At 44.2% G+C, this 24,262-nt stretch overlaps 1 protein-coding gene across 4 annotated transcripts; it reads left to right on the forward strand.

Annotated features, from left to right (window-relative positions):
- Positions 1 to 2,533: 2,533 nt before the first annotated feature.
- On the forward strand, positions 2,534 to 21,068 carry SLC16A9 (solute carrier family 16 member 9). 4 transcript variants are annotated; one of them, XM_069019105.1, is made up of 7 exons: positions 2,534 to 2,622; positions 6,719 to 6,776; positions 8,202 to 8,430; positions 16,237 to 16,380; positions 17,252 to 17,347; positions 18,924 to 19,832; positions 20,159 to 21,068. In XM_069019105.1, the coding sequence occupies exons 3-7, from the start codon at positions 8,235 to 8,237 to the stop codon at positions 20,335 to 20,337; spliced, it is 1,524 nt and encodes a 507-aa protein (XP_068875206.1). In that variant the 5' UTR covers positions 2,534 to 2,622; positions 6,719 to 6,776; positions 8,202 to 8,234; the 3' UTR covers positions 20,338 to 21,068. The 4 variants fall into 4 exon arrangements, with proteins under 4 accessions (XP_068875206.1, XP_068875205.1, XP_068875208.1 ...); XM_069019104.1 differs by lacking the exon at positions 2,534 to 2,622 and adding an exon at positions 2,783 to 3,488; XM_069019107.1 differs by lacking the exon at positions 2,534 to 2,622 and adding an exon at positions 2,783 to 3,432.
- Positions 21,069 to 24,262: the final 3,194 nt, after the last annotated feature.

Genomic DNA, 24,262 nt, shown 5'->3' on the forward strand with positions numbered 1-24,262 from the left:
CAGTGATCTGAAATCTAAGCCAAGTGGCAGTTGCCAAAATACTGTAGGCCAAGTGAGCAGAAACCTAGACTTGAACAGAGCTGCATTGCTTGTTATGAAACCAGGGACAAAGGAGACATGGAGGAGGGACTCTTCCCTCTAACCCTGTGTTGCTGTGGCTTGTTTTCCCAGTTCTGTCTCTTGCCAGCAAGGCTGCCCTTTCAAAATTATGGTATGCACTTGACTGGCATATTCATATTAAGAATGGGTTTAATTAAAACAGGGGACTTGTCATCAGGAGGACATCCAGAGATGCTAGAGTAAAGCAACTAGGGTCAAGATATATTCATTTAAAGTGCATATTTATTCTCAAGAGGTGTTTCTTGTTCAGTTCCAAAGCTGCCTATGATCTGAACTGAGTCTGGTTTACATTGGACTGGGTTTGCTTCCTGTGCATAAGGATGCAGTGTGTGTCAATGCACTTTGTCACTGATGTGCCTTAACTCTGGCAGGTGTTCCTGTACAGCTAAACCATTGTGCATCTGTGAATACACTAATTTTTTCAGATGCTCATAACCAATTTTGCTAATTTTAGCCCACAAGGTTGTTTTTTAAGCTTCTATATCATCCACTGTAATGGGAACTGGAGATTTATATGCACTTGTCTGCAAAAAAGTTTTGTATTGAAGTGTAGAAAACAGCACATCTTGAGCAGTTAATTCAGAATTGTTGTTTCCCAGCCATTTTTTTGTGGCTATGGATAGATTTCAGTCACCCTTTTGATTTCAGCCTGTGTTCTGAAGCCCAAGAAGCAATCAGAGTAAACAGCGGCTGTTTACTGTCTGGGCAGCTGTCTTCAGTCATTTGTTTCAGCAACCCCAGTGCACGTGTTTCCAAAATGCTGGGCTCTCCCAAAGAAATCTCTGCCAGCAGCAAGCTAGCCTAGCTTTTCCTAATATCTGTAGGAAAATATCTGTAGCGGTTACCTGGCGATGGAATTTAAGCCTACTCACCTCTTTTACTTGTCTAATGTATGTGCAGAACAGTTCCTTCCTTTTGCTTCACAGTAACCTCTTACAGTTCTTGAAGAATGCTATTACGTTTCCCCTCTGCCTTCTCTCTAGGTTAAATGCCATTTATTTCAGTTCTCCTCCCTGGAACAGTTTTCTAGAGCTCTCGGAGTTCCTGTTCTCCTTTCTTCCCCCCAGCCCCCTTCAGCTGGCTGCCCTTTTCTACATGAGATACACAACACTGAACCGTATGCCAGCTGAGATGTCTTAGAAGTGAGGCTTGAGTTCACGTCATTCTTGTGTCAGTCCTTCCAGTAGCAAGTATTAATTTTGATGTTTACCTGAACACTGTGAGGTGCGGATCAAGACACTTGAAGTTCACAAACCTTTGTAAATATTGCATGAAGGAGAAAGTCTGGACTGCAGGTCTGAAAAGGGGAGTGGTGCCGTACCTGTAGGAACTGCAGAGGCTGTGAACATCTGAGGTTTCATCGGAATTTCAGGTCTAGGAATATTTCAACTCTCAGAATTTCATTCAACTTTGGGAATGTTTGTATTTCCACCTGCAGTGTATCGTTACATGAGCTCTAATTGGGCAGAGGTAGCAGCAGAGCTGTCAGGCTGAACACGCCGGGGATAGAGGCTGATGCTTGCTGAGTGTTCAGTCAGCTTCTGCAACAGCCTTTGCAGTCTGGAGGGTGAATATCGCAGGTGGCTGAACTTGCACGCCTTGACGACTACCATGCCGTATGTGTGACAGCGCTGGACGTGCCATGCACACGGATCCGGGTCAGGCCTGTGATGAGACGGCCTCTAAAGGCAGTGGGTGTGCTGATACACGAGTGAATTGTCTCTCGAGTGAATTGTCTCTCCCGAGCTGGCAGGCTGGGGTTGCAGTGCTGCATGTGCGCTGCCTGCATCGCTGTCTGCAGCTCAAGTTTGCGGCCTTTTGGCATTCCTGGTGGCGGGAGCCAGCGCCCATGCCCGTCCTGCGGCCGTTCCGCTGCCCGGGGGACCCGGCCAGGTTCGGCGCCGCGGCGGCGTGCCCAGGATAGCCCGGCCCGGCGGTGCCGCGGCGCCGGTGCAAGTAGCAGGGGGATGGCGGCAGGGGGTCACCGTGCCTCGGAGCCGGGCCCTCGCCGAGGGTGGCGGGGCTGCGCTGGGGACGGGCAGGGGCACCCGGCGGGACTCCGCGGTGAGCGCCGCTCCTCCGCCGCTGCGCGGGGCACGGGGGCGGCTCCCGCACGGCTCCGCTGCGGCCGCCCGGCCCCAGGCTGGGGACGACCCTCGGCCGGGGGACGCGCGTCCGGCTGTCCCCGGGGAGAGCCGGGCAGGGGGAGGCGGCGGGGCGGGGGTCTGCCCCCGGAGCAGGGCAGCGCAGGGGTCCGCGGCAGAGGTGAGTCAGAGCCGAGCGGCGGCCCCGCCTGCCCGGAGGGGCGGGGGTCGGGGCGGCCCCCCCCCCCCGCGCCGGGGCTGCGGGCGGAGGCGGTGGCGGCCCCCGGCAGCTCCTCCCCCGCCCGAGTTACAACCGGTTCGTGCCGGCCGCGGCCCGCCCGCCGCGCCGCGATGCGGGGCTGCCCCGGCTCCCCGGGGGCGGCTCCGGGCCCCCGCCCCACGGGCCGCCCGCCCGCAGGTAACGGGGCCGGGGCCCTCGGGGGGACCCGCGCTTTGGGGGCGGGGGGCGCGGGTGGGGGGAACGGGGCCGCGGGGGGCGGCCGGACGGAGCCCCCGCAGCGGCCGCTGCCCCCCGGTTCTGCCCGGCCCGGCCGCGCTCTGCGGCGAGAGCTGCCCCGCGGGCTGGGGGTGGCAGGGCCGGGCCGGGGGCCCGGGAAGACTCTGCGCGGTCTCCGGGGAGAGGCTTCGGGAAAAGGAGCAGGAGCGGATCGTGCCGCCGGCCCGGAGCGGCCGCATCTCTTGCTGTGCCCGACGACGGCCACCCCTCGGTGTTGGCTGTGGTGCCTCCTGCTGTGCCCTGTTGGCATCCGGTGGGCGCTAGGCGGTGTGCGACATCAAGCACCTGCCACGGGCACATGGCAGCGGGCGCCCGTCGCCATCGGTGCGTGCCCATTGCGGGAGCTCATCGGCCTCGGCGTGTGCCCACTGCGGGCGCCTCGTGGCACCTCGGCGGCTGCCCCGGAGCGGGGCTCTGTGGCTCGACCCTGTCTCGCCGTGTGTGGCGTAGGGACGGCGAGGGCGACCTTCAGTCACCTCTTGGTGCGCGTCACTGCGCGGATGAGCGCTTCCCGTCGAAACCGGCCTGGAGATGGAAGGCGTCAATGTGTAACGCGGGGCTGCGGGCTGGTCCCCCGAGGGCGTGGGGAGAGGCCAGGCGAGCCAGGGGCTATAAGAGGCCATCCATCCCCACGGAGACTCTGGCCAGGGAGCACGGACGGACTGAAGGAGCAGATGCCGGAGGGAGCAGATGCCGAAGGGACCCTCGCAGGTTGTGATGCGTAACGCGACACACATGGTGCTCTCGTTTTGCAGAGGAGATACCTGGTAAATCGTGTTCGCTGGTGGTTTCTAGCAGCGCCGGCTCACATCTGCCTGCACGGATGCGTGCTAGTGTCCGACAGGCAGTTATACTTGTGGGGGGGTTTCCATCCCGTCTGGAGCAGTGAGGCTCTGGAAACAGGTAGGACTGGTTCTGCTGAGCTGACAGATTTGTACAAAGATGGCTGGTTTATGTGCTGCCCCACTGATGCTTCTTAATGTAAACTAATTTTGCACAATAGAAGAACATTATTATATTGTTGGTAAGTTTTGTTCTGGTGTTTTTGTTTTGTTTTAAATGTCACACTTCTTCTGTCATCCGGCAGAAATAGAAGGAAACATTGATATCGACAAGCCTCTTGCTTACCTTACAGAAGGGCAAGTAGAGAAGTGTGAGAACTAGGCAGACGAGAATACTGAGAAGTAGAAGTGAAATAGATATGTTCAGTGTCACACAGGAAGCTACTGTAGTTAGAACATCAGTTAAAGTCGGATGTCATGGGAGTAGAGATGCATTTGCAGTGATTTTAATGCAGTGCTTACACTGTCACGTCAGTACATATGCAGGTGTTTGGATATGATGAGTATGTTAAAAGCAAATATAATGCACCGCTCTCATGCTCAGGGTGTTCCTTGCAAGCTAAGGGTAGCAGAAATTTCAGATGGTAATTGCAAGAACTCGCCTGAAAAATAAACAGAATGTTAGAAGAAATCTGGTTCAGCTTAAAATGAGGGATGTTACTTTTCTGGCTGGTACCGTCTTGATCTGTAGCAGTGCCTTGCAAAACTTGACTAGCCCAGTGTTAATCACGCAGTGTTTCTGCTGACATCGGCTTTCTTTGCAGCCATGTGCTGCTCGCAGAAAGCAACACACTTGCCCAGGCTCCGGCTGCGCGCAGAACAAACTGGAAGCAATCGTTGCTACTGTCTTTCTCAAGAGTCCCTTTGCCATGGATTCATACAAGTTGCTGTGCTGAGGGCTAATGTTCCAGTGGTACTCATGTTCTTTTTTTGTGCTCATCTGTCATCTTTAAGCCAAATTCTAAGATTTATAGGAAGGGAGTTCAGTATTGTGGTACTGCTGCTCAGAGCAAAGCAAATAGTTGCAGCCAGACACTTCTCTCTTTCCACATTGAAACTGTTGTTCAGTTTGTTCTCTAGGGTTTCTTTTTGTTGTGGTTGGTAAAGGCGTTCATCAAGCAGCTCTCTTCCTCTGATTCTTATTCGCAGTGAGTACAACTCACTGAAAAGCTTTTTCTGACCAAATTTCAAGTTAGTGTTCAATTCTTTGTGCTTCATGTCTCTATTTCAGTATTTTTATGTAATTTGGTTTCCTAGAGCCTGAAACAATATCCCTAGGTTTAGTGAACAGTAAGGTTTGTGAGACTGTTCCCACCTGAATCTTAAATGGTTGTTTGTCTGTTACCAGGATCACACAACTCTTCCGGGCTGGTTCTGAGAAAAAAAACAAAACTATTGATCACTCCCCTCTGTGTGGGCTTCTGCTTCTTTATTTTTGGTGTCCACAGTTATCTGTACAGTTTGTGTCCTCCTTCTGTACAGACAGAAAACAGTAAAAGGCACTTTGGATCCCTCCCAAGTTGATGCAGAGATTTGATGTCCATGCAAGTGAAGGTTTAATTCTCACTGTCAGTTCTTTTCCCTGCTACCAAGCTATTACAGTATAACTTGTCACCTTCAGGGAAGCATTAAATACTGTGCCAATAGAAAGTGGATTGATACGGTCCTAGCAGTGGCTTTGTTGTCCAGGACATCTTTAACTATCATAGCAGAGGGCTCTGGGGAACAGGCTCCTCATGCAGGTCTGTCAGCTCCCTGCTGTCTATGGCCTTCAGCCTTCAGGGGAGTTAGAAAATACATCTCATTTTAGGTATCAGGCACACAGCAGTGTGGGGTGAAGGAATAACCTGCAAAAAAAGGGAAGGGAAGCCAGGTCATTAAAAACAGCCCCTGGGATTTTATAGATCTGTTATTCCTCTGAGGATGATTTCTGGGGGGAAAATGATGGTGTTTTTTACTTTTCACTTGACACTTGCAGACTCTAAATGGCTTGGCACATTTAGAAAATAGAGATGGTTTTGATGCCTAAAATTTTGTTATTTAGCTAAAAGAGGTGAAAGAGATGTGTGATACAAAGTAGGAGTTGTCAGGATGTAGAAGGTTGCACTTCTGCTGCTGTAAATTGGGAGCAGTTGGTTAAATTCAGTTATGCTGTGCAGCATTGCATCAGGTGCCAAACTAATCCAGAGGTTTTTAATCTTTCTATAAGAAAAGACTACGTGACTTAAGACTACAAAATCTTTTATCATCTCCTGCCCTGTCCTTGCTTCCTTCCCATCAAGTGTTTAGAATAGCAGAGCTGAACTCAGTTGTCTTTGTGCCAAATTTTAGGGCATCAATATAATGGAAATCAATATAACAGCTAAAATGTGTTTGTTTTCTAAAGTTTATTTTTTAAACAAATATGAGTTGGGGTTATTCACTGTCTACCTCCATTATTGTAGAGTTTTTCTGAAAACTTCCTTGCTTTGTCTCACTGTCTGCTTTTAAAGCTGTTACTTATTTCCACTATTTTTTCCTCTAGGCAGGGACGAAACAAGCCAAGCGATAATTACTTAACTCATGGAGAGATGCATAGGTCATCTCTTGGTGGCTGCATTCACATAGCTCAAATATTTCATGTAGAAATACGGGGATCCCCTTTTGTGTAAAGGATATTGTTATAGGAAAGAGCCTATAAGCAGCTTTTTAATGCTTTGGTACCTTATGGTAGGGAATGACTTCTGTCTATCCCAGCTGCCACCCTTGCATCTCATGGGATCATGGGACATTCACCCGGCACTGGAGTGAGTCAGAGCTTACATTTGTAACTGAAACAAATAACTTTGTAATATTTGTGCCTGGGAATGTTGTATCTTCAAGGACAGTCAGTATGTTAAAATTGTAAATCACTCCCAAAGGACCCAGAAAGTCAAAATGTATTTTACATTAGTGGGCAACGTTTTTGTTATTTGAGGGCTCAAGGCTGCTGTCAGATGGTAATTAATTGCAGGGGATCAGTACTTCTCCACTGAGATAACTTGATTGCTTCTGAAGTTCCTCTGAGAAGATATTAAAAAGAAGAAATTTCATGTGAAGCCACCATTTTTTTCAGAGTTGTGTTAACTGCTGCAGTGATACTTTGGCTGAAAACTTCCTTTGTTCTTTTTCTGCAGGTAGTTGTCACATGAAGGTACAGTTATAGGAAGCTGACGGACTTTTTTTTCATCATCTGTGAGTATCTACCCTCAAAGTAACATTTAAGTGCATCTGTAAGGTACAACTGGCCTTTTTCATGTCTCTATACAATTATTCCTCAAAATTTTATACTGTAATGTTTTTGGTAAGTTTTCCATGCAAATTCTTTAAAATTGCCCAAGAAAATTGAGGCGCTCAAATGGGAATTCTGTTACTGTCTGCTTGTTTTCCCCATTGCTTTCATACAGCAGTATTTTTTTCCATTTCCTCTGGGTTATAAGTCAAAAAGGCAGTGCAATGCATTTATTTTTCTGCTTTGCCTCTTGGGAGACTCCCAGAGCAGAGTTGTTACTGCAGCACTCTTAATGCTTAAGCTGCAGTGTGGAGATGATCCTTGAGAATATTTCATGAAGAAAACAGGGTGAGACCTTATCTCTTTCTATCTTCCAGGATAAAGGAAATAAAACTGTTGAGAATCTTATGTCTGGTTAGTGTCAGAGCCGGGAACAGAGCATGGGTTTTGTGATCATCACTTGGGCAGATTGCTCCCTGCAGAGAGGGAGGGCAGGCTGGTTGTGTGCACAGGGGGACTCCAAAGCAGTGCAGCCTGGAAAACCTGTAAATTCTTTGCTAGATTTTAGAAGTATTGATCCCTACATTCACCTTGAGAAGGTGCGAGGGTGGTGGGTTATTTAAAGCCATAGATGCACAGGTGACGGATCGTGCCATGCAAAGGAGCAAGGTGGTATTTCTGCAGTCCAGGAAGGGATTGCCAATTTGGGGAAGCGCAGAGGGCAGACACTCTAACAGGTTATAGCAGATTTTTGTGTGCATGTTTACTGCTGTCATGTCTTGGCATATAAGCCACACCTGTACCCAGTCTTAGAGCTCACTTCACTAATATATACAAAGTGATTTTTGGGTACAACACTCTACACATCACTTTGTTTACAGAGCAGAGTACTAAACTGTTACTACTGCCCAAAATGTCAGTCTTCCTCTTGGTCTGCCCCTCCCAGAGTGCACTATCTGGTGGCAAACACCCTAATAAGTGGCAAGATACTATGCTGAGATGGGAACCAAGCAGAGATTTTTTTTACTCCTTTTTTGATACTCATGGTTTTAACAGAAGGTGACCATGAGGCATCTTTCAGATGTTACTGCCTGAGGTTTTCACAAAGCCTGTTTAACACTCAGCGCATTGAAGGTTTCTCTGTCATACAGTGCTGGTGTACGTACAACTTACCACGCTTTGGGCACTGTCTGTGTCACACAGCAGAGGTGGAAGTATGGCAGTTCTAATTTTCATGGCCTGTCTGCTGTGCTGCAGCTGTTCCTTGAAGGCTGGCTGAACCCAGCCTCTGTCTGAGTGTGCGCTTCTCTGCACAGCTCCCTCGTGTTCACAGACCTCGCTCAGTCACACTTCTAACGCTCTGTTGTGTTTGGGCTTTGTTTGCACAGGTGCTGCCCCTGCCTCTGCACCCAGCTGACGAGATGGCATTTCGGAAGCCACCAGATGGTGGTTGGGGCTGGGTGATTGTTGTCGTTTCCTTCTTCACCCAGTTCCTGTGTTATGGATCACCACTGGCGGTGGGAGTCTTGTATTTGGAGTGGCTGGATGCTTTTGGAGAAGGGAAAGGCAAGACTGCTTGGGTTGGATCGCTAGCAAATGGAATTGGATTGCTTGCCAGTAAGTGCAGAAGCAGTATCTATCTTAAATTGAAACATTTCCAACTGATGCTTTCATCTGTGTGTGCTCTTGGAATTGTATCAGAGACAGCTGCAAATGAGGGTGCTGCATTTTTGTTTTAGGTCAAGATGAGTAAGAAGATTACATTTATATTTTCACTATGCATAAACCAGAGCAATATAGCAATAAAAGAGCAATAAAGATATTTCCTTTAGAAAATTCAAAATAATTGTATTTGAATAAAGCCACACTCTGGGAAGCTGAATGGTAATTTTGTTGTAATTTTTTTTTTTAATGAGACTTTAAGACTAACATTTACATTATTGTCTTAAAATCAGAGCAAACTTTTAATCTGAAATGGTTCAAATGCTTTATGGAAAAAAATTCAATTAATAAACCAGTTACTAATTTTTCAGCTCTAGCAGTAAACCTACCAGTTAGGGCTGGTGGGGGCTCCTTTGCACTCTCTATTTAAGAAAAAACGCCCTTTGAAGGCTAGAATATTGTGGCTAAAAGTAGCTTTAAATAAAGCAACTTGACTGGAAGCTTTTCTATAATAAGACACTGTCACTTGGAGAGTAATGGCAGAGTTTTAGGGAAATAAAACCCCACCTGAAACTTCCCAGGTTGTTGTTGTTTTAATATCAGGCACGGGTATTTACTGGATCATATAATTAACTTCTGTTTTTCAAAGATTCACCATGGGAACTATTATCTATTTGCTGAACCTGGAAAAAATTGCCTGTCAGCAGGGTAACTGCTACAGGCAAAAACAATAATGTGGTTTAATGGACAAAATGCAGCTCAGGATCCTGAGGAAACTCCTTAAAAGAAAGCTGATATTCCAATAGCAATACAGACCTGAATAAAGAGCACTGCTTTGTATGGCACCAGAACTGAGCAAATACTGGCAGAAGAGAAATGGGCAAGGGCAGGTGGATCACTAAGCACAAGAAGACATATTCAGTCTCAGGGTGTGAGTAAAGGACTGTATATTGCTCTTCCATCACACTTTTCTATTTTTCTGTATTATGGGTATTAACTCCTGCTGTTAGTACATCAAGACCTAAATAAATGAGTGAGAGAGTGAAGTGGGAGGAAAATAAGGATAAATAAGGTGACTACTGAAGGAAAAACTAGGCAGAAAGAAGTTGCAAGAGAAGAACACCCTCTTGTAGGAGATAAGAAGTCTCTGGCTCTGTTAAGAGCCTCAACCCCCTTTCCCTTATGTCAACACTGTGCTGGTTTCCAGATTTCTTAGTGCCCTCTGTCTTGCTACTGTGAGCAATTGTTAGCAGCATGCTTTGTGGCTGTGCTGGTTTTGGCTGGGGTTAGAGTTCATTTTCTTCTCAGTGGCTGTGTTTTGGATTTGTGCTGAATGCAGGGTTGATAATGCAGAGATGTTTTTGTTATTGGTGAGCAGGGCTAAGAGAGCCGAGGCCTTTCCTGCTGTTCCTGCTGCCATGCTGGCCAGGAGTCTGGGGGTGCATAGGAAGTCAGGAGGAGACACAGCTGGGACAGGTGACCCCAACTGACCAAAGGGATGGCCCATGCCATGGGACATCATGCTCAGTATATAAACTGGGAGGAGAAGGAGGAAGGGGGGGATTTTCTGAGTGATGGCATTTGTCTTCACGAGTAACCATCACATGTGATGGGGCCCTGCTCTCCTGGAGATGTCTGAACACCTTTTTGCCCAGCCATGGGAAGCAGTGAACGAACTCCTTGGTTTGCTTTGCCTGCATGCAAAACACGCTTTGCTTTCCCTATTAAACTGCCTTTATCTCAACTCAGGAGTTTTCCAGCTTTTAGCCTTCTGAGTCTCCCCATTCCTGCTGGTGGGGGAGTGAGCCAGTGGCTGACTGGGCTTGGTTGTGGCTGGGGTTAAACCATGACAGCAGCAAATGGAAACTTCTGTGACTGAGTAATAAAAATCAAACTGATTTTGGTGTAGAATGATTAAATGAAGTTTTGACAGGTTAGGAGGAATGGTGTCTGTCCATGTGATTTTATTCTTTCAGTTTGATACTCAGAAGCTTAATAATCATTCCTACCTTTTATGCATTCAAAGGAAAGTACAGGGAAGGTCTTTTAATTACATTGATGTTATCAGAGTTGGCGGAAAACAAATTCTATGTTTCCAGCTTTACCTGAAATGAAAGATCCCGCTGTTTATCAAGGTGGATAATGATAAATATACTAAATTTCCTCCTCGAAAGTATGCAATCTTATGATACAAGTTGTTTAATTTTAGTTTTTAGCTGATGAATAATGTTATCTTTAAGTGGTAGGTTTTGAAGTGCCCCTTGATTAGTGTGAGGGATGTCTAGTGCATTTAATCAAATTGCTTCTAAATATTCTTTAAAACCTGTAACTTGGTACAGTCTTTTTGTCATGGTACAAAAGACTCACACACTTTTATTTAAGGCTCTACTGGAGAGCCATTTAGACTCTTCTGTGAGCTCTCATCAACTTAACATCACCTTTGTGAAGCTGTAGATGCCAGTCTGGATGGGTACTGGATGCCCGTATGGCAGTTATGGTAGATAAGCAGCTACAGACAGGAAATAAGTCTGTGTCCATTTTCTTAGGAAGGCTTTTCTCTTTGATAGCACTGGCAGTCATTTTCACCAGCTTCTCCAACAGAAAAAGTTAGGGCCAGTGACTCTGCTGTATTAGTACTGTCATTTCACCAAACTCAGGAAAACGTGTATGGCATCTGGCACAGAAGAAGGTTCTGTGTCTTCTCCCCTTCCTTCTGTACATGTAGTCTGAAACATTTTTTTAAGCAGCTGATGCTGGTGAGCACTTTCATGTTTGCTGCACTGGTATACTTTCTGAAATGTTTACTTCTGACTTATGTGAGAGCTAAACTTAGACTGGAGACATAGAAACCCAGTACAGCACCTTGTTTATTTGGATTCATTTCCTGGGCACCTGGTGTTCGATTTCTGTCCTTTTGCTCGCAGCACAGACAGTGTTGCTAAGGCCAGTGTCCAGCCGAGCCGGACTGTTCACGTTGTCAGCTGGAGAAGGGAGCAGGGCAGGGACCTGGCTGAGATCTTCCTTGTAGGATGACTTGGGTTATGGCTTTCTGTGATGAAACCTTGCAGAGCATTGGAAGAAATGTGCCTAGAACAGTGAAAGACAAGCATCAGTGTTATTGTAGAGGGTAGAGGTGAGAGCTTCTCTGCAGAATTAGGTGTTACAACATCGATCAGGCTATGGCAGATGTGGCATATGGCTCCAGGGCTTGTTGCACAGGAAGAAATTGGAAAAGCTTAGTAGGTTTCCCTTACTAAAACAGGCCAGAGGAGGATATTTATGTATATTCTTGAACATCATGTGTTTCTTCTGCACCAAGTGTTCTTAATTTTGCATCCATTTGGAGCCTGAAATTAAATTTGATCCATGTTACACTTGTTAAAAGCAAAACAAAGACCTTGGCGCCTGTAATAGGCACCACAGCTGTTTATAGTAAGAGTTGACTTCACAGTCCTTGGCACAGGAGGAGACACCAGCAATGTCTCCATTCCTACTTCCCCTCATTAATGGAGAAAGAACAAAGGGAGGATCCTCTCTTGAAAGGCATGCCTTGATAATTTGATGGGGTGTTTCTGCTGGTCTGAGGCATTCAGTGCTAGATGTTTAAAAAGCTTAATTTTGTGTTTGCAAGCAACAATTTTACTTCTCTATAACTGCCTTTGCAGCATCTACATATTTTTGGACAAAACCCTCACACATACATAGCCTCCACTGTACAGTATGGAAGCTGTAAATAGCTTGTGTGTAGGGGAGAGGGTGTCCCCAAGATTGCTCTGAAATCAGCCCAGTTCATATGACAAATTTTTTTAGAAGGGAACTGTCTTTCCAATCAGCTGGGAGTGGGTTGCTGCCCAGTATAAAAAGCTTTTTTTTCCGATCTATATTCGTATCCAAAGTACAGGCATTTGGAGAATATTGTATTTATTATAACCAGCTTTTAGAAATGCGCTTAATATGCAAAAAATATTCTTGTGTTTTGTCCAGTGGATTTTACATGCCAGTCCATGACCATTTTTTCTACTCTACAGTTTCAACAGGCTTGGACAGATACCCAGGTAGGGTGGGTCAGATTAATGCAGGTGATAAGAAACAGAACTCAGCTGTCCAATACTGCTTGTTTAGCAAAAGGTTTTGTGTTGTGTGTGTGAGGTGAAGGAGGGAGGACCCTTGAGATGAGTGAATGGAAGGAGGGAGTGTTGTTTTGCAGAATTGTTTTCACTTTATGTGAAAATATTGAGGAAGAAAGTGCTAGTTCTTGATGTCCATAAAACAAAACTTTGTACTTGTCAGGAGGTCAGCAAATTGCAGTAGGTTTAAGTTCCTGAGTGAGCAGCAGGTGGTTTGTTTTCGTGTCTCAAGAAGGACTCACTGCCACATCCAGGTCTCACTGAGGGTAAAGTATTTAATTCAAAATAATCTTAATAAAAATGCCAGTGTACAAATGATCCCTTCTAGGTGTTCTTCCTCTTTGGTCTCTCTGTATGAAGATCTGCTGTGAAAACCAATCTTCCTTCTGCTGCTGTTTCCCATTTTGTCTGGGGACCCTGTTGACTGCTGCCCTGATAATTGTGTTGCTGACTGCGACCCGTGACACGTCGTGTGCAGAAGAGCAATGTCTGCTCCTGTGCTCAGTCTTTCTTCCTAGAGTTAGCTGTCATTCCTATAAATTGAGCTGGTATCTTTTTTTGGTAGAGTTTGGTCTAGTTTTAAGAGACATCATTTGGAAAGGAAAAAGCCCTAGGGATTTTATTTGTAAAAGAAGTAAATATTTATCAATGTCATCAAATATTGTACTAGTTCCAGTGCTAACCCCCCTGGAGCTGCTGGCAAACTGAACAAAATGCTGGTTCTTAAGCTATTTTTCGTGCTTACTATTGAAGATTGCCACTGTGATTTTTTTTTATGTTGCTCATATTACAGTGAGAGTCAGCTAATGAAAACCCTTATGCTGCCTGAAGAGCTGTTTCCTGTGTGGCTGTATGCAGACTCCTGCATTCCTCAGAATGCCCACTTCGAGCAAAATCCACAGGGCAGGTCTGAGTCGCACTCTGTGAAAGTTGGATTTTTAGTAGAACTTAGTGCCTTGAACCCATAGTGCTTCAAATATTTGTAAAGAATAACAAGTTTGTGTACAGTCAACTCCTGTGCAAGTACCATGGTAATAACTGAAGGTGCTGTGCTGGGTGAAAAAAAAATGCCAGTGTTATGGGAAACAGAGAAAGGGAAGCAGTGCGAGGAGGCAGGAAAGGACAAAGATGCTGGCTGTCATGGGGATTTTCTTTTGTGACTAATTTTCTAGCAGTGTGATGAGTGTGAAAGTTGTGCCTAGTGTGAAGGGGAAGAGGGAGCTGTATTTCTTCTCAACCCAGAGACCTATAATAACTATTTTAATACTTATATTGGCACTGCTTCTTATAAACAGGGCTGTTGCTGAGCTGCCAGATCTCTTGCTGTGTGAGATGGCAAATTGATACTGAGCTAACTGGAGCAGGTTCTTCAGTTTTGTGCCGGTTGTTTTCCATGTTAGAGCAAAAAGAACTCTTTGTACTCTTTGTTCTCCTTTGGGATTAGATTTTGTAAGTGGGAGAAGCTGAAAGAGCATCTCCTTGGACCCTGTCAGGGATGGTTTTGATCATGTTCCAGTGGAGATGTCCTTGTCAGGTTATGAAGACACATCTTTCACCTGTGTGTCTCTCTTGCTCTGGCTTGGGGTCAGAGGGTCCAGTTTCACCTTGGATGCTCTAGCAGGGGTCAGTGACGTCTGTACCAGCACCACCACTCCAGACTGGACAGAGACCTTCTGAAAGTAGCTGTGTCAAAGTACAGAGAGCAGGCTGAAGGGAAATGCTGTTTGTTTTAGCAAAGTAGTGGGTCAGAAATAAAGAATAGAAAGAGTGCAAATTCCTCTGCTTAATTGAATTATATTAACACTACCTTCTGTTCTTTTAGTGTAGAAGAATTCTTTATGTAATACAGAGTCAATCCTTTGTTTATTTTCAAATCCCGTGGTTTTAGGAAACATACCAATCTTAATTTGTCAGTTCTAGCAATTAATTCTGAGAATCAGCAACAATCTAATGCTCTCAGCTTTTGTTCTCAGCATGTTACTCTGCCCAGGTTACACTGGTCAGCTTTCATTCCCACAGCATGCTGACTCTTGAGAAGCAGCAAGTGCTTAGATCTTCCTTTTTCATTGCTTCCAAAAGCCAATTAAACCTTCCTTTCCTGGAATATTTTCTTGATTCCTCTGTAACTCTGACTCTTTGCCTGGATAAGCCCCAGCTCAGACTTGCCCCCCCTTTCTATTCCCTGGGCAGATAGCTCTAATGTGGGGCAAAATTCTGACCTGCCCTGTCTTTGAGGATGGTTTCACCTGCTGACGTATCTCTGCTCCTGCCTGCCAGAACTGCTTGTCCCATGGCTGGCAACCACAGGAAACCCTTGCCTGCATTCCCAGCTGCTCGCTCCTGTCTGCAAACCTAGGCAAGCACCATGCCCAGGCTCCAACTGTTGACCTCCTATCACCTTTCTGGGCTCACCTCCCTTCTGCTGGGAATCTCAGTTACGTGAGTCAGGGAGCACTAACCTTGACAAGTGGCAGACTCCAAAATTACTGGTTTTGCAGATTGAACTGACCATGGTATGTGTGTGTATCCCTTCAAATGAGATGCAAATGCGATGAGGTGGTTTGGTGTGTTTGTACTAAATAATAGCATTCATGGGTGTACCTAACTTCTAATCTCAGAGTTGCTGAGTGTAGGAATGGGGCTAATATCTAAGTTTATGAATGAATGTTTGGAACTCTGCTGGGTTTCAGATAAATTGTCTCTGCAAACCAAGTCCCTTGCTGGTTGATTACTTATGCAGGGCACCAAGCCTGCATGCTACTTAAGACTAAAAAGTGTATTCCAGGTCACACAACTGAAAATAAGTGCTTGTTTTACAATTTCTGTGTGGAGAGAACTGGCTGAGTAGAGGAGAGTATGAATTCTGCCCCACTTTGTTCTTGTTTTGAAGAACTAGGAGAACTAAGAACTGAGAAATATTGGGGAATAACCCCTCCTGAACTTGAATTTTGCTTGGCTTTTCTCAGTAAGTGACTTTTATTTTCTGTAGTTTTACAGGAGAAACTGGAATAGGTAGTAAAGAGTTATTTGTGGGTATTTAATTCCCTTGCAAATCAGGGAGGAATGGTGTTTGTCTGGTATACCAGCAGATATTCCCTCTGTGTAAGCACCAGGTGGCATTCTTACCATGACTGCGATCCCAAGTTACTGTTTCTCCATTTCAGTTTTATAAATTGCACACCAAGGTACTGCCTTTCTGAAACACAGTTTTTGTGCTCCATCAAAAAACACTTACTTGCTCAAGGCCTGGCTGATGGTCTGTCTTGGTTTGGTGACTCAAGATGAAGATCCTTTCCAGAACCTTTGTACACCTTAGCTGTGTAGTGGCAGTGTTACAGTCCAGTATGTTTTGTATCTTCCTATGTTTCACTTGCTCTTTCCATCCAGCCCGAGGACCCTTTCATGGCCTTGATGTTCAGTTTCTCCTTGAGCAAAAATTTTACAAGCCTGACCTTGAATGTTTTTAAAACTGTTTTAGAGAACTCTGTGAAAAAGAGTACTGTGAATGGTCATTTAATATAATTATACATTTAAATCGTTACCACAAGAAACATTTCCAAAGACAGATATTTTTTAAGAAGTTTTCCTGGTGCTGGTGTTTATTAGGAATGTTTTTCCTGTGTTTTGCTTCTAGGTCCTGTCTGCAGTATATGTGTATCATCTTTTGGCGCAAGACCAGTAGCTATCTTCAGTGGCTTTATGGTGGCTGGGGGTCTCATGATGAGCAGTTTTGCACCTAACATATACTTTCTTTATGTTTCATATGGAATAGTTGTTGGTAAGAAACAGCTTCCCTTCATGTTGAGACTTAGTCTTGATTATTTTGAGTCTTGGTTTATGAATATGAAATGGGAAACTGATTCACAGAGGCAGTGGTAGTCTGGGACTTGATTTATCAAGGAATACTTCACTTTTGGGCAGGGAGGGAGGGGTGTTGCACGGGCAGGCTGTTGCCATGTAATAAAAGATAAAAAAAATGTAAATGTTCATGAGGGATTGAAAACAGTTTGTCCTCTGTTGCCACAATTGTTAAAGATGGAGAAGATGAGGTTTTACCTAAGGGCTGGAATCAAGCAGGTCTGCTGGCATGAAATGCCAATCTTAAAGGAATACTAACTCTCTCTTCTGGAATTTTGTCACATGCTCATTCTAATTTGATAAATTAGAGATCATTAGGGAGCAATGTTGTTCTCCACATTACTGGATTGAACCTAAAATGCTGTACTAGAGGCATGAAAATGCTGTTCTCCTGGCAGGTGGTGACCTGCCCCTCTGTGCTGCTGTGGGTGGCTTATCAAATTAACTGTGTCAGGAATTTGGGCACCTCACTGGCCAGCAGGGCCCTGGCGTCCTGCTGGCCGGGCGTGGAGCCATGGGGAGGCAGCTCCACTGAGCTCTGGGGCCAGCCCTGGGCTCAGAGCCCTGGAGCCCTCCCACAGAGCCCAGAACTGTGCTGGGGAGCTCCTCAAACCCAGCCAGCTGCACTCAGGCTCAGCAGCCAGGGGAGGGAGGCTGCTCACCCTGTGCTGAGCCAGGGTTCAAATGTACCTCCGTACCCAGGGTGCAGGCAGCATCACCTGGGGGATAACAAAGGGCCATTCATTTCCCAGAGGATGGAGCATGCTTTATATCTAACTCTTCTTATGCAGGTCTTGGATGTGGCCTTTTGTACACTGCAACAGTTACCATCACGTGCCAGTATTTTGACAAACGCAGAGGCCTTGCACTTGGTCTGATTTCAACAGGTAGGACTTTTAATTGTCATTCTCTCCAGCTTTTCAACTCTGATACAGCCACCATTACCCTGGCAATAAAAACCAGGGGATTATGTTTTTCTCAGTTACTTCCCAGTAACTTAAGAAAGTTATTAGTTTCTTAAATCAAAATGTCAGTAGCAGTGAAGAGAAAAACTCAGGCTTCAGATAAAATAGTCACTACACTTGCAGGTGTATGCTATGGGTCATTAATATAGATGAGGAAAGGATATTCACTGAAGTGAAAGCAGACTCATGTAGCTTGGGCTGCATGCCATGGATAATGAGAGGAAACATTCCACAGAGTCCTCTTTTTTCTCTTTGTTCTTACCCGGGATCAGAGGTGAGAAAGAGATTGGAGATGCAGGATATAAATGCTGCATCACCACTACCTGACATTAGCTGTACTTTTACACTTTTTAATGGCCCAAGTAGGAATGGTTACAGATGGCTGCTGTCCCATGCCTTGCTTTCTGTGTGCCATGGAGTGTCTGCTCTGACCTGTTTTCTCAAGTGGCTGTCAGTGAGGAGACAGGGTCAGTATAATCAGTGTTGTGAGATACTGATACCACATCCTCACAAGCTGAGTAAAGGGGAGCTTCTGCAGAAATGTTTCTTGGGATCATTTTCAGTGGCTTTTGTTTGGATTCCAGGTAGCTTGCCTTAAAGCCTGACCTTAACAAACTGTACTTAATTTTAGTACCTGGAAGAGAAAACAAGCATGAATTTTGTAATTGATTTTTCCTGTGTTTAGCACTGAAGTATATATATGGCTTATATATAACCTAGAGACTGTCTTCAGGAAATAATTTTAAAGTTTGTCATTAAATTGACTTGAAAAGCAATGCTCTGTGTTTGTGAGAGGACATCCACTAATTACAATGGATCTGTGCTCACTTCAACCAAGAGCTTTTTCTTTTAATTATTGATATTGCATTAAATGCTTGTGTTCATAGTAATTTCTTACTCTTCAGTGTTTTCTTCTGAATGGCCAAATTTCTCAGATGCATTTTTAGTCCTGTAGAGCTTCAGAAATGCCTTTGGAGTAAACTCCCACCCGGCAAACCCCGTTCCTTAAACACCAGGCAGTCAAGGGCTGCTTCTAGGAGGGGTCTTGGTGAACCCCTGGTCTGTTCCTGCTTGAGAGAAGGAAGGTGGCAGCGAAGAGGAGAAAGCAGAAAATGTTGGAGTCTGAAATTCAAACTGTGCTAACTGAAAATGGTACCTGAAGGGATACATGCATGTGAGTGCAGGGCAGAAGGGTGGCTTAATAGTTCTCTGATGTTTTTCATTGGATATAGTACAGGTCCTACTTGTTTCTAAAGTGTCTGCTAGTGTTATTTGTCACAAATTGTTCAGATATTTTGAGATTTTTTTAATTTTATGGCTACTCAATACTGTAACTTCAGGAGGGATGATGACTTAGCAGTTCATGAAAGTGGGGAGAGAGGAGCACAAATGACCCTTCCTGTGACTGAATTCATACCTGCTGAATTGTGGAATTTTGTTAGAGTTGAAGAATGGTCTTGGTTCTTCAGTTTAAACCAAACTTATTTTTCTTTTATAGGATCAAGTGTTGGACTCTTTATATATGCAGCGCTGCAAAGAGAGCTCATTGAGCTGTATGGACTGGATGGGTGTCTGCTAATAGTCGGTGCCCTGTCTCTAAATATATTAGCATGTGGCAGCCTAATGAGACCTTTGGAATCATCCAGTTCTCCTCCACCAGAGAAAATGTGTGTAGACAAAGTCCCAGACCAGTATTTTGTTTACCATGAAAAGGAAAAGACTGTTGAAGAAAACATTAGCATCCTTGAAAAGGGTTATATTGATGAAAAATGTGTGAACAATGTGCCTGATTGCAAACAGGAGAGCATTTTGAGTAAGAATGTATTGAGCTCAATAAATGTAAATGAGAAAGACACTTACAAAAAGAAAGTTGTCGAACAGACAAACTTCTGCAAGCAACTTGCCAAAAGGAAGTGGCAGCTCTATTTGACCTACTGGAAGGAGACCATAGTTCTTTTCAAGAACAAAGTATTTTCAGCTCTCTTTGTTGCCATCTTGCTCTTTGATATAGGTGGATTTCCTCCTTCTCTGCTCATGGAAGATGTAGCAAGAAGTGCAAACATCAGAGAAGATGACTATTATATGCCCCTTATTTCCATTATTGGCATTATGACGACTGTTGGCAAACTTATTTTAGGAATACTGGCAGATTTTAAGTGGGTCAACACTTTATATCTGTATGTAACTACCTTATTAATGACAGGAGTGGCCTTGTTTGCAATTCCATTTGCCAAAAGTTACCTTAGCTTAGCGATGCTTTCTGGGATTTTGGGTTTTCTAACTGGGAACTGGTCAATTTTTCCATATGTAACAACAAAGACTGTGGGGATTGAGAAACTGACTCATGCCTATGGGATATTGATGTTCTTCGCTGGACTTGGGAATAGCCTCGGACCACCAATTGTAGGTAAGGTCAAGGTGGACAGTATAAACTGAATGTGAGCTTGTCACAACCAGACAGAATTCTTTTGCATGTCTAATAATAATGGAAAGATGCAATCAAAATCTGCAACAAAAAATAAAGTCTGTTAGGCTGATTTTGTTCATAATTTGGCTTTGAGGAAAAACACATTTCATGTCCAAGAGGTCAAATTGTACTGTAGGTTTGGCCTATTTTATTTCATTTTATTTAGTTGTTTGGGGATTTTAATTTTAATTTATATGATGTTTCTCTAAGTTACCAGTGCTGTGTTACATTTCACTGATGGTTTTCTCTCTTGTCCCCACCCTCAGGCTGGTTTTACGACTGGACGCAGGAGTACGACACTGCTTTCTACTTCAGTGGCTTTTGTGTCCTGCTGGGTGGATTTCTCCTGCTGTTGGCAGCACTGCCCTGCTGGAATGCCTGCACCAATCAGAGCTCCAAGCTGCCTCCAAATACTTACTCCTACAAAGTTGCATCTAATGCTTAGGTGACAACTGGAAAACACTCTGCGCCTTTTTATATTATATAGCAAAGTATTTTAGTAATTTTCCACTTATTTATGAAGCCCACAAATCCTCTTTCCACTAGAAAAATTCCATTGTTGCTTGTTTTTCAGTTCCTTTTTCTTCTTTTATTTCTTTTTTTTTAATTTTATTTTTAAAAACAGTCTTATTTTGTCTACTATGCACCATGTTTTCAGCCTTTGTCTACTGTAATTTCCTTTCACCCTGTAAAGGAGATGTTCTGATGTACTATCAGCTGTGCTTCTTTTTTAAGGGGGGGTTCATATGGAGGGGTGAACACTTTGAAGCAAAAATGAAGGCCTGTTCCTCATAAGAGAAGGCAGGCATTTCTGCCACCTTCTATAGGTCTCCAAGTTGCACAATTAGGCTTTACAAAACAAGAATTTGCCTTATAAAAACATAATACTGTGGCAAGGTGCTTTTAACATCATGCTTAGATTAACTTTTTTTGTCTTTTTTAAGTTTCTCCAATTTACAATTAAGTGCCAATTGTGGGAGGGAGAAGAGGGGAAACAAAATCATCCTTGTGTTGCATAACTGAAGAGAACATTATGATGAAAGTAAAGATTCTTACTACCACTGCGACTAAGAACCATGTTTATAAATATTGCACATTTTGTGAAGTCTGTTTATAAAACTGTTGAACCAAAACCTTTTAAACCAAGGAATAAATGTGATTGTTGAAACCATGAAAGGAAGTGCTGCCTTGGTTATGCAAGTTCATAGTCTCTTTATCAAGGCTGGAGAGGTGCTCGCTGAAGCCCACAGGTGAGTGTCTCTAAGCAAGTCACTCACAGTCTGGTGGTACTGGGGGCACACAGCCACAGTTCAGTAGGTTGAACCTGCTGCAGAGAGCTTAATCGTAGGGCTTTCAACAAAGTAGACCTGATTAAAAAGGGAAAATGTGTCAGCAGTGTCATCTCTGCTGTCCTTTTTTGGTATGGATACAGCAAGGAGAAAAGTCAGTAACAGAAAACAAGAAAAAGCACGGGGGAGGGTTAACAGAAGAAGTTCAGGGAAAGCTGATGGGGAAAGAGTTGCAACACTTGAACACCAAACAAGTCAGTGAAGAGAGAGCCCTTGAAACCTCCTGCCTCTCTAGCTGCAGGCTACCCCTGTGTGGGTGTTGGGTTTTCCTGGCATGGCTGGGGGAACAGTGTGTGATGTTGAAGCCCTTCCTGAGCCAGGCAGGTACAAAGACAGGGTGACTTGGCTGACTCTGCGCTGCCCTGTGTGCCCTGTGCAATGGCTTTTGCTTACAGAGCTGCTCCCGTGCCAAGCCTGTGTCTGGTTGCTCTTGTGTAGCAGTGACAGAAATATATCCATGCCACGGGTGGCATGTCCTGGGTGCTGTGGCTTCTTGCTGTAGGTTTGAAGTTCACTGGAGCAGGTTGCAAGGCTTGGGTGAGGTAAGAGTTCTGAGTCCTGAGTTACATCCTGCATGGCTGCCTGCAAGTGCCCCAGTAGTTCTCAGCAGTGCTATGGGCCTCAAGTGTCTAATGTGATTCTGGCTCATTAATAATTCTCAAGATAAAAGCCAGGCATGTAACGAGCACCCTGTATTGTCCAAGGGCTGTGCACAGAGTTACTGTGTTTGCACACCCCACTAAGCAAGAGGGAGGCAACATCTGAGTGGGACAGACATATATGCAAGCAATGTTCCCTCTTCTGGTCCAAGGCAGGAAAATCCAGCTTGGCTTCAAATAGTTTTTGCTGACTTTCTGGGATTCACTTTTTTTTTTTTTTGTATTAAAACATGACAAGGATGCTGTTAGTTTGTCTCTCTATTCCTTTCTCTGCATTTGTCAGCCGGGTGTAACTACTGTGTGAGTTTTCTTCCTGGATTGCTTATTCAGTGCATGTGGAAAGAATATTCAATATTTTGGGTAGCCATAAATGCAGCTCCAGTCCTAAACTGGAGTTCAGGGTATCTGATAGGGATTTGCACCCAGTTTATGTGCTCTTCTGGCAGCTGTAGTCAGATTTCACCACGTGTATATGAAAGTAATGCCATGTTTTACACATCTTAAAGAAAGTGCAGGGATATCCTGGGTACAATCAGGGCATGTGTGCCTTCAGGTTAATCTTTTAAAATCTCACTTCCTGCCAGCAGTATGTTCCAAGTTCTTTAAATATGAAACTGATGTTAAATTAGTGGTTGGTCTGAAAAAATGCAGCTGGAATTAATGCAAATGACTGGGTGATATGTAGCACACTTTTGCAATGGAAATGGAGTCTATTATTAGGCAGCCTGATATATGTGGAAATATGGCTAGTGATCTGTAATAGTTTCCTGGTGTAACCCTACCCACCAGTGAGGAAAGAGCCCTGACTGTTGAAGAATTTTATTTGCCACTGCAGGCAATATGTGCTAGGACTCCTTGCCCCAGCCAGCTGAGCACTGTGACTTTATTAATCTCTTTAATTGGTAAACAAGACCTAAGATTTTAAAGTTTTACATTTTACTTTTCTAGTTCTGCAGGGTTCCTTTCCAAGAAGATGTTTCCAGAGATGCTGCAACTTGCATATTATCTGAGAGCCTTTCCTTCTGTCTTCATTCTTCACTCAAATCATGAACCCCTAGGTTCAAATGTTCTTTAGAAGGTGGCAGGAGAGGTACAGTGTGATAATCTGTGCCTTATTTGCTTCAAAAGTAGGTCATCAGCATTGAGAGAGTGGTAGAGTAGGTAGAGGTAGGTAAACACTTCTGCCATATAGAATTCTGGATTTGAGTTTTATAGTCCCTGACAAACAGATCTGGAACAGATGGAATGAGATGCTTAAGTAATTACACATTATTGTACAAGTAGAAGTTATTGTTTATTGCATAAATTATTCATTTACTGTGGAGTCAGTCATGAATAGAACATTTATCTTCTTATTTGCAGATCCTGTGAAAGTTTATGGTAGTTGCCAAAACACAAGACAAACTGTGAAGTGTTATTAGATTTAAAGGGTACTCTGTGCCTTGCTGAACTGATGGGCTTTATCATTAGCTGCAGAAAGAGATTACATTCCTTTGGTAGCTGTTAATTTGTCTACATCATGCTGATCCTGGATTCCTGCATCCAGCACTGACATTGAACAATGTGCTGAGTAAGGGCTATAAAATTGATGGAGATGTTTGCATAGCATTAAACTGACACGGAGGTATTTTTTTATTGGAGAGATATTTCACTTCAGGTCATTCAGGAGGGCCTTTCACATATACATATGGTGAATATGTTGGGCTGAGCCAGATGATACCAGCCAGATTTAAAATGGCGAAATTATAAATTATACAGAAATCCAATTGAACAGGATGGAGAAAGCAGAAAAAGCTGATTTCCTATGAAACAGAATTTCTCAAACTCAGAGGACTCATTTCAGTAATGTTTTGCTGTAGACTCAGTTATGTTGAAGAGCCAAGTTAAGGACTTGCCAGTCTTCATGCAAGACACAGCCTTTAGATGTGTCAGTATGCTCTCTGATTACCAAAATCCATTTAGATTTTTTTTTAACAAAGGTATTTGTTCTTTTAAATGTTGGCTTTTAAACAATCAAAACACCTCAGAGGCAATACACACATGCTCATCTTGAACCGTGCTGTGTCATGTAATGAATTTGTTGCAGGAGCTAAGTCACAGAATCACAGATTTTCGCTGAAACAGACCTTTAAAGATCATCTAGTTTAAACTCTCCGCCATGACATAGTGATTTCAAGTTTCTCAGAGTAGCTGCTGTTCCTGGCTTGCTGTTGCTTTCCTGGCTCCATGGGGAAGGCTTAACTCCTTTGTTTTATGTCCTCATTGGGTATGTCCTCACATTTTCTGCAACAGCACCTTCTGTTAGTTTTCTTTAGTGTGTCCATAGCTTCTCACAACAACTTTGTTGGTCAGCATTAGCCGT

The sequence above is a fragment of the Aphelocoma coerulescens genome, chromosome 6 (assembly GCF_041296385.1).
Source record: "Aphelocoma coerulescens isolate FSJ_1873_10779 chromosome 6, UR_Acoe_1.0, whole genome shotgun sequence".
NCBI classification, from domain to species: Eukaryota; Metazoa; Chordata; class Aves; order Passeriformes; family Corvidae; genus Aphelocoma; species Aphelocoma coerulescens.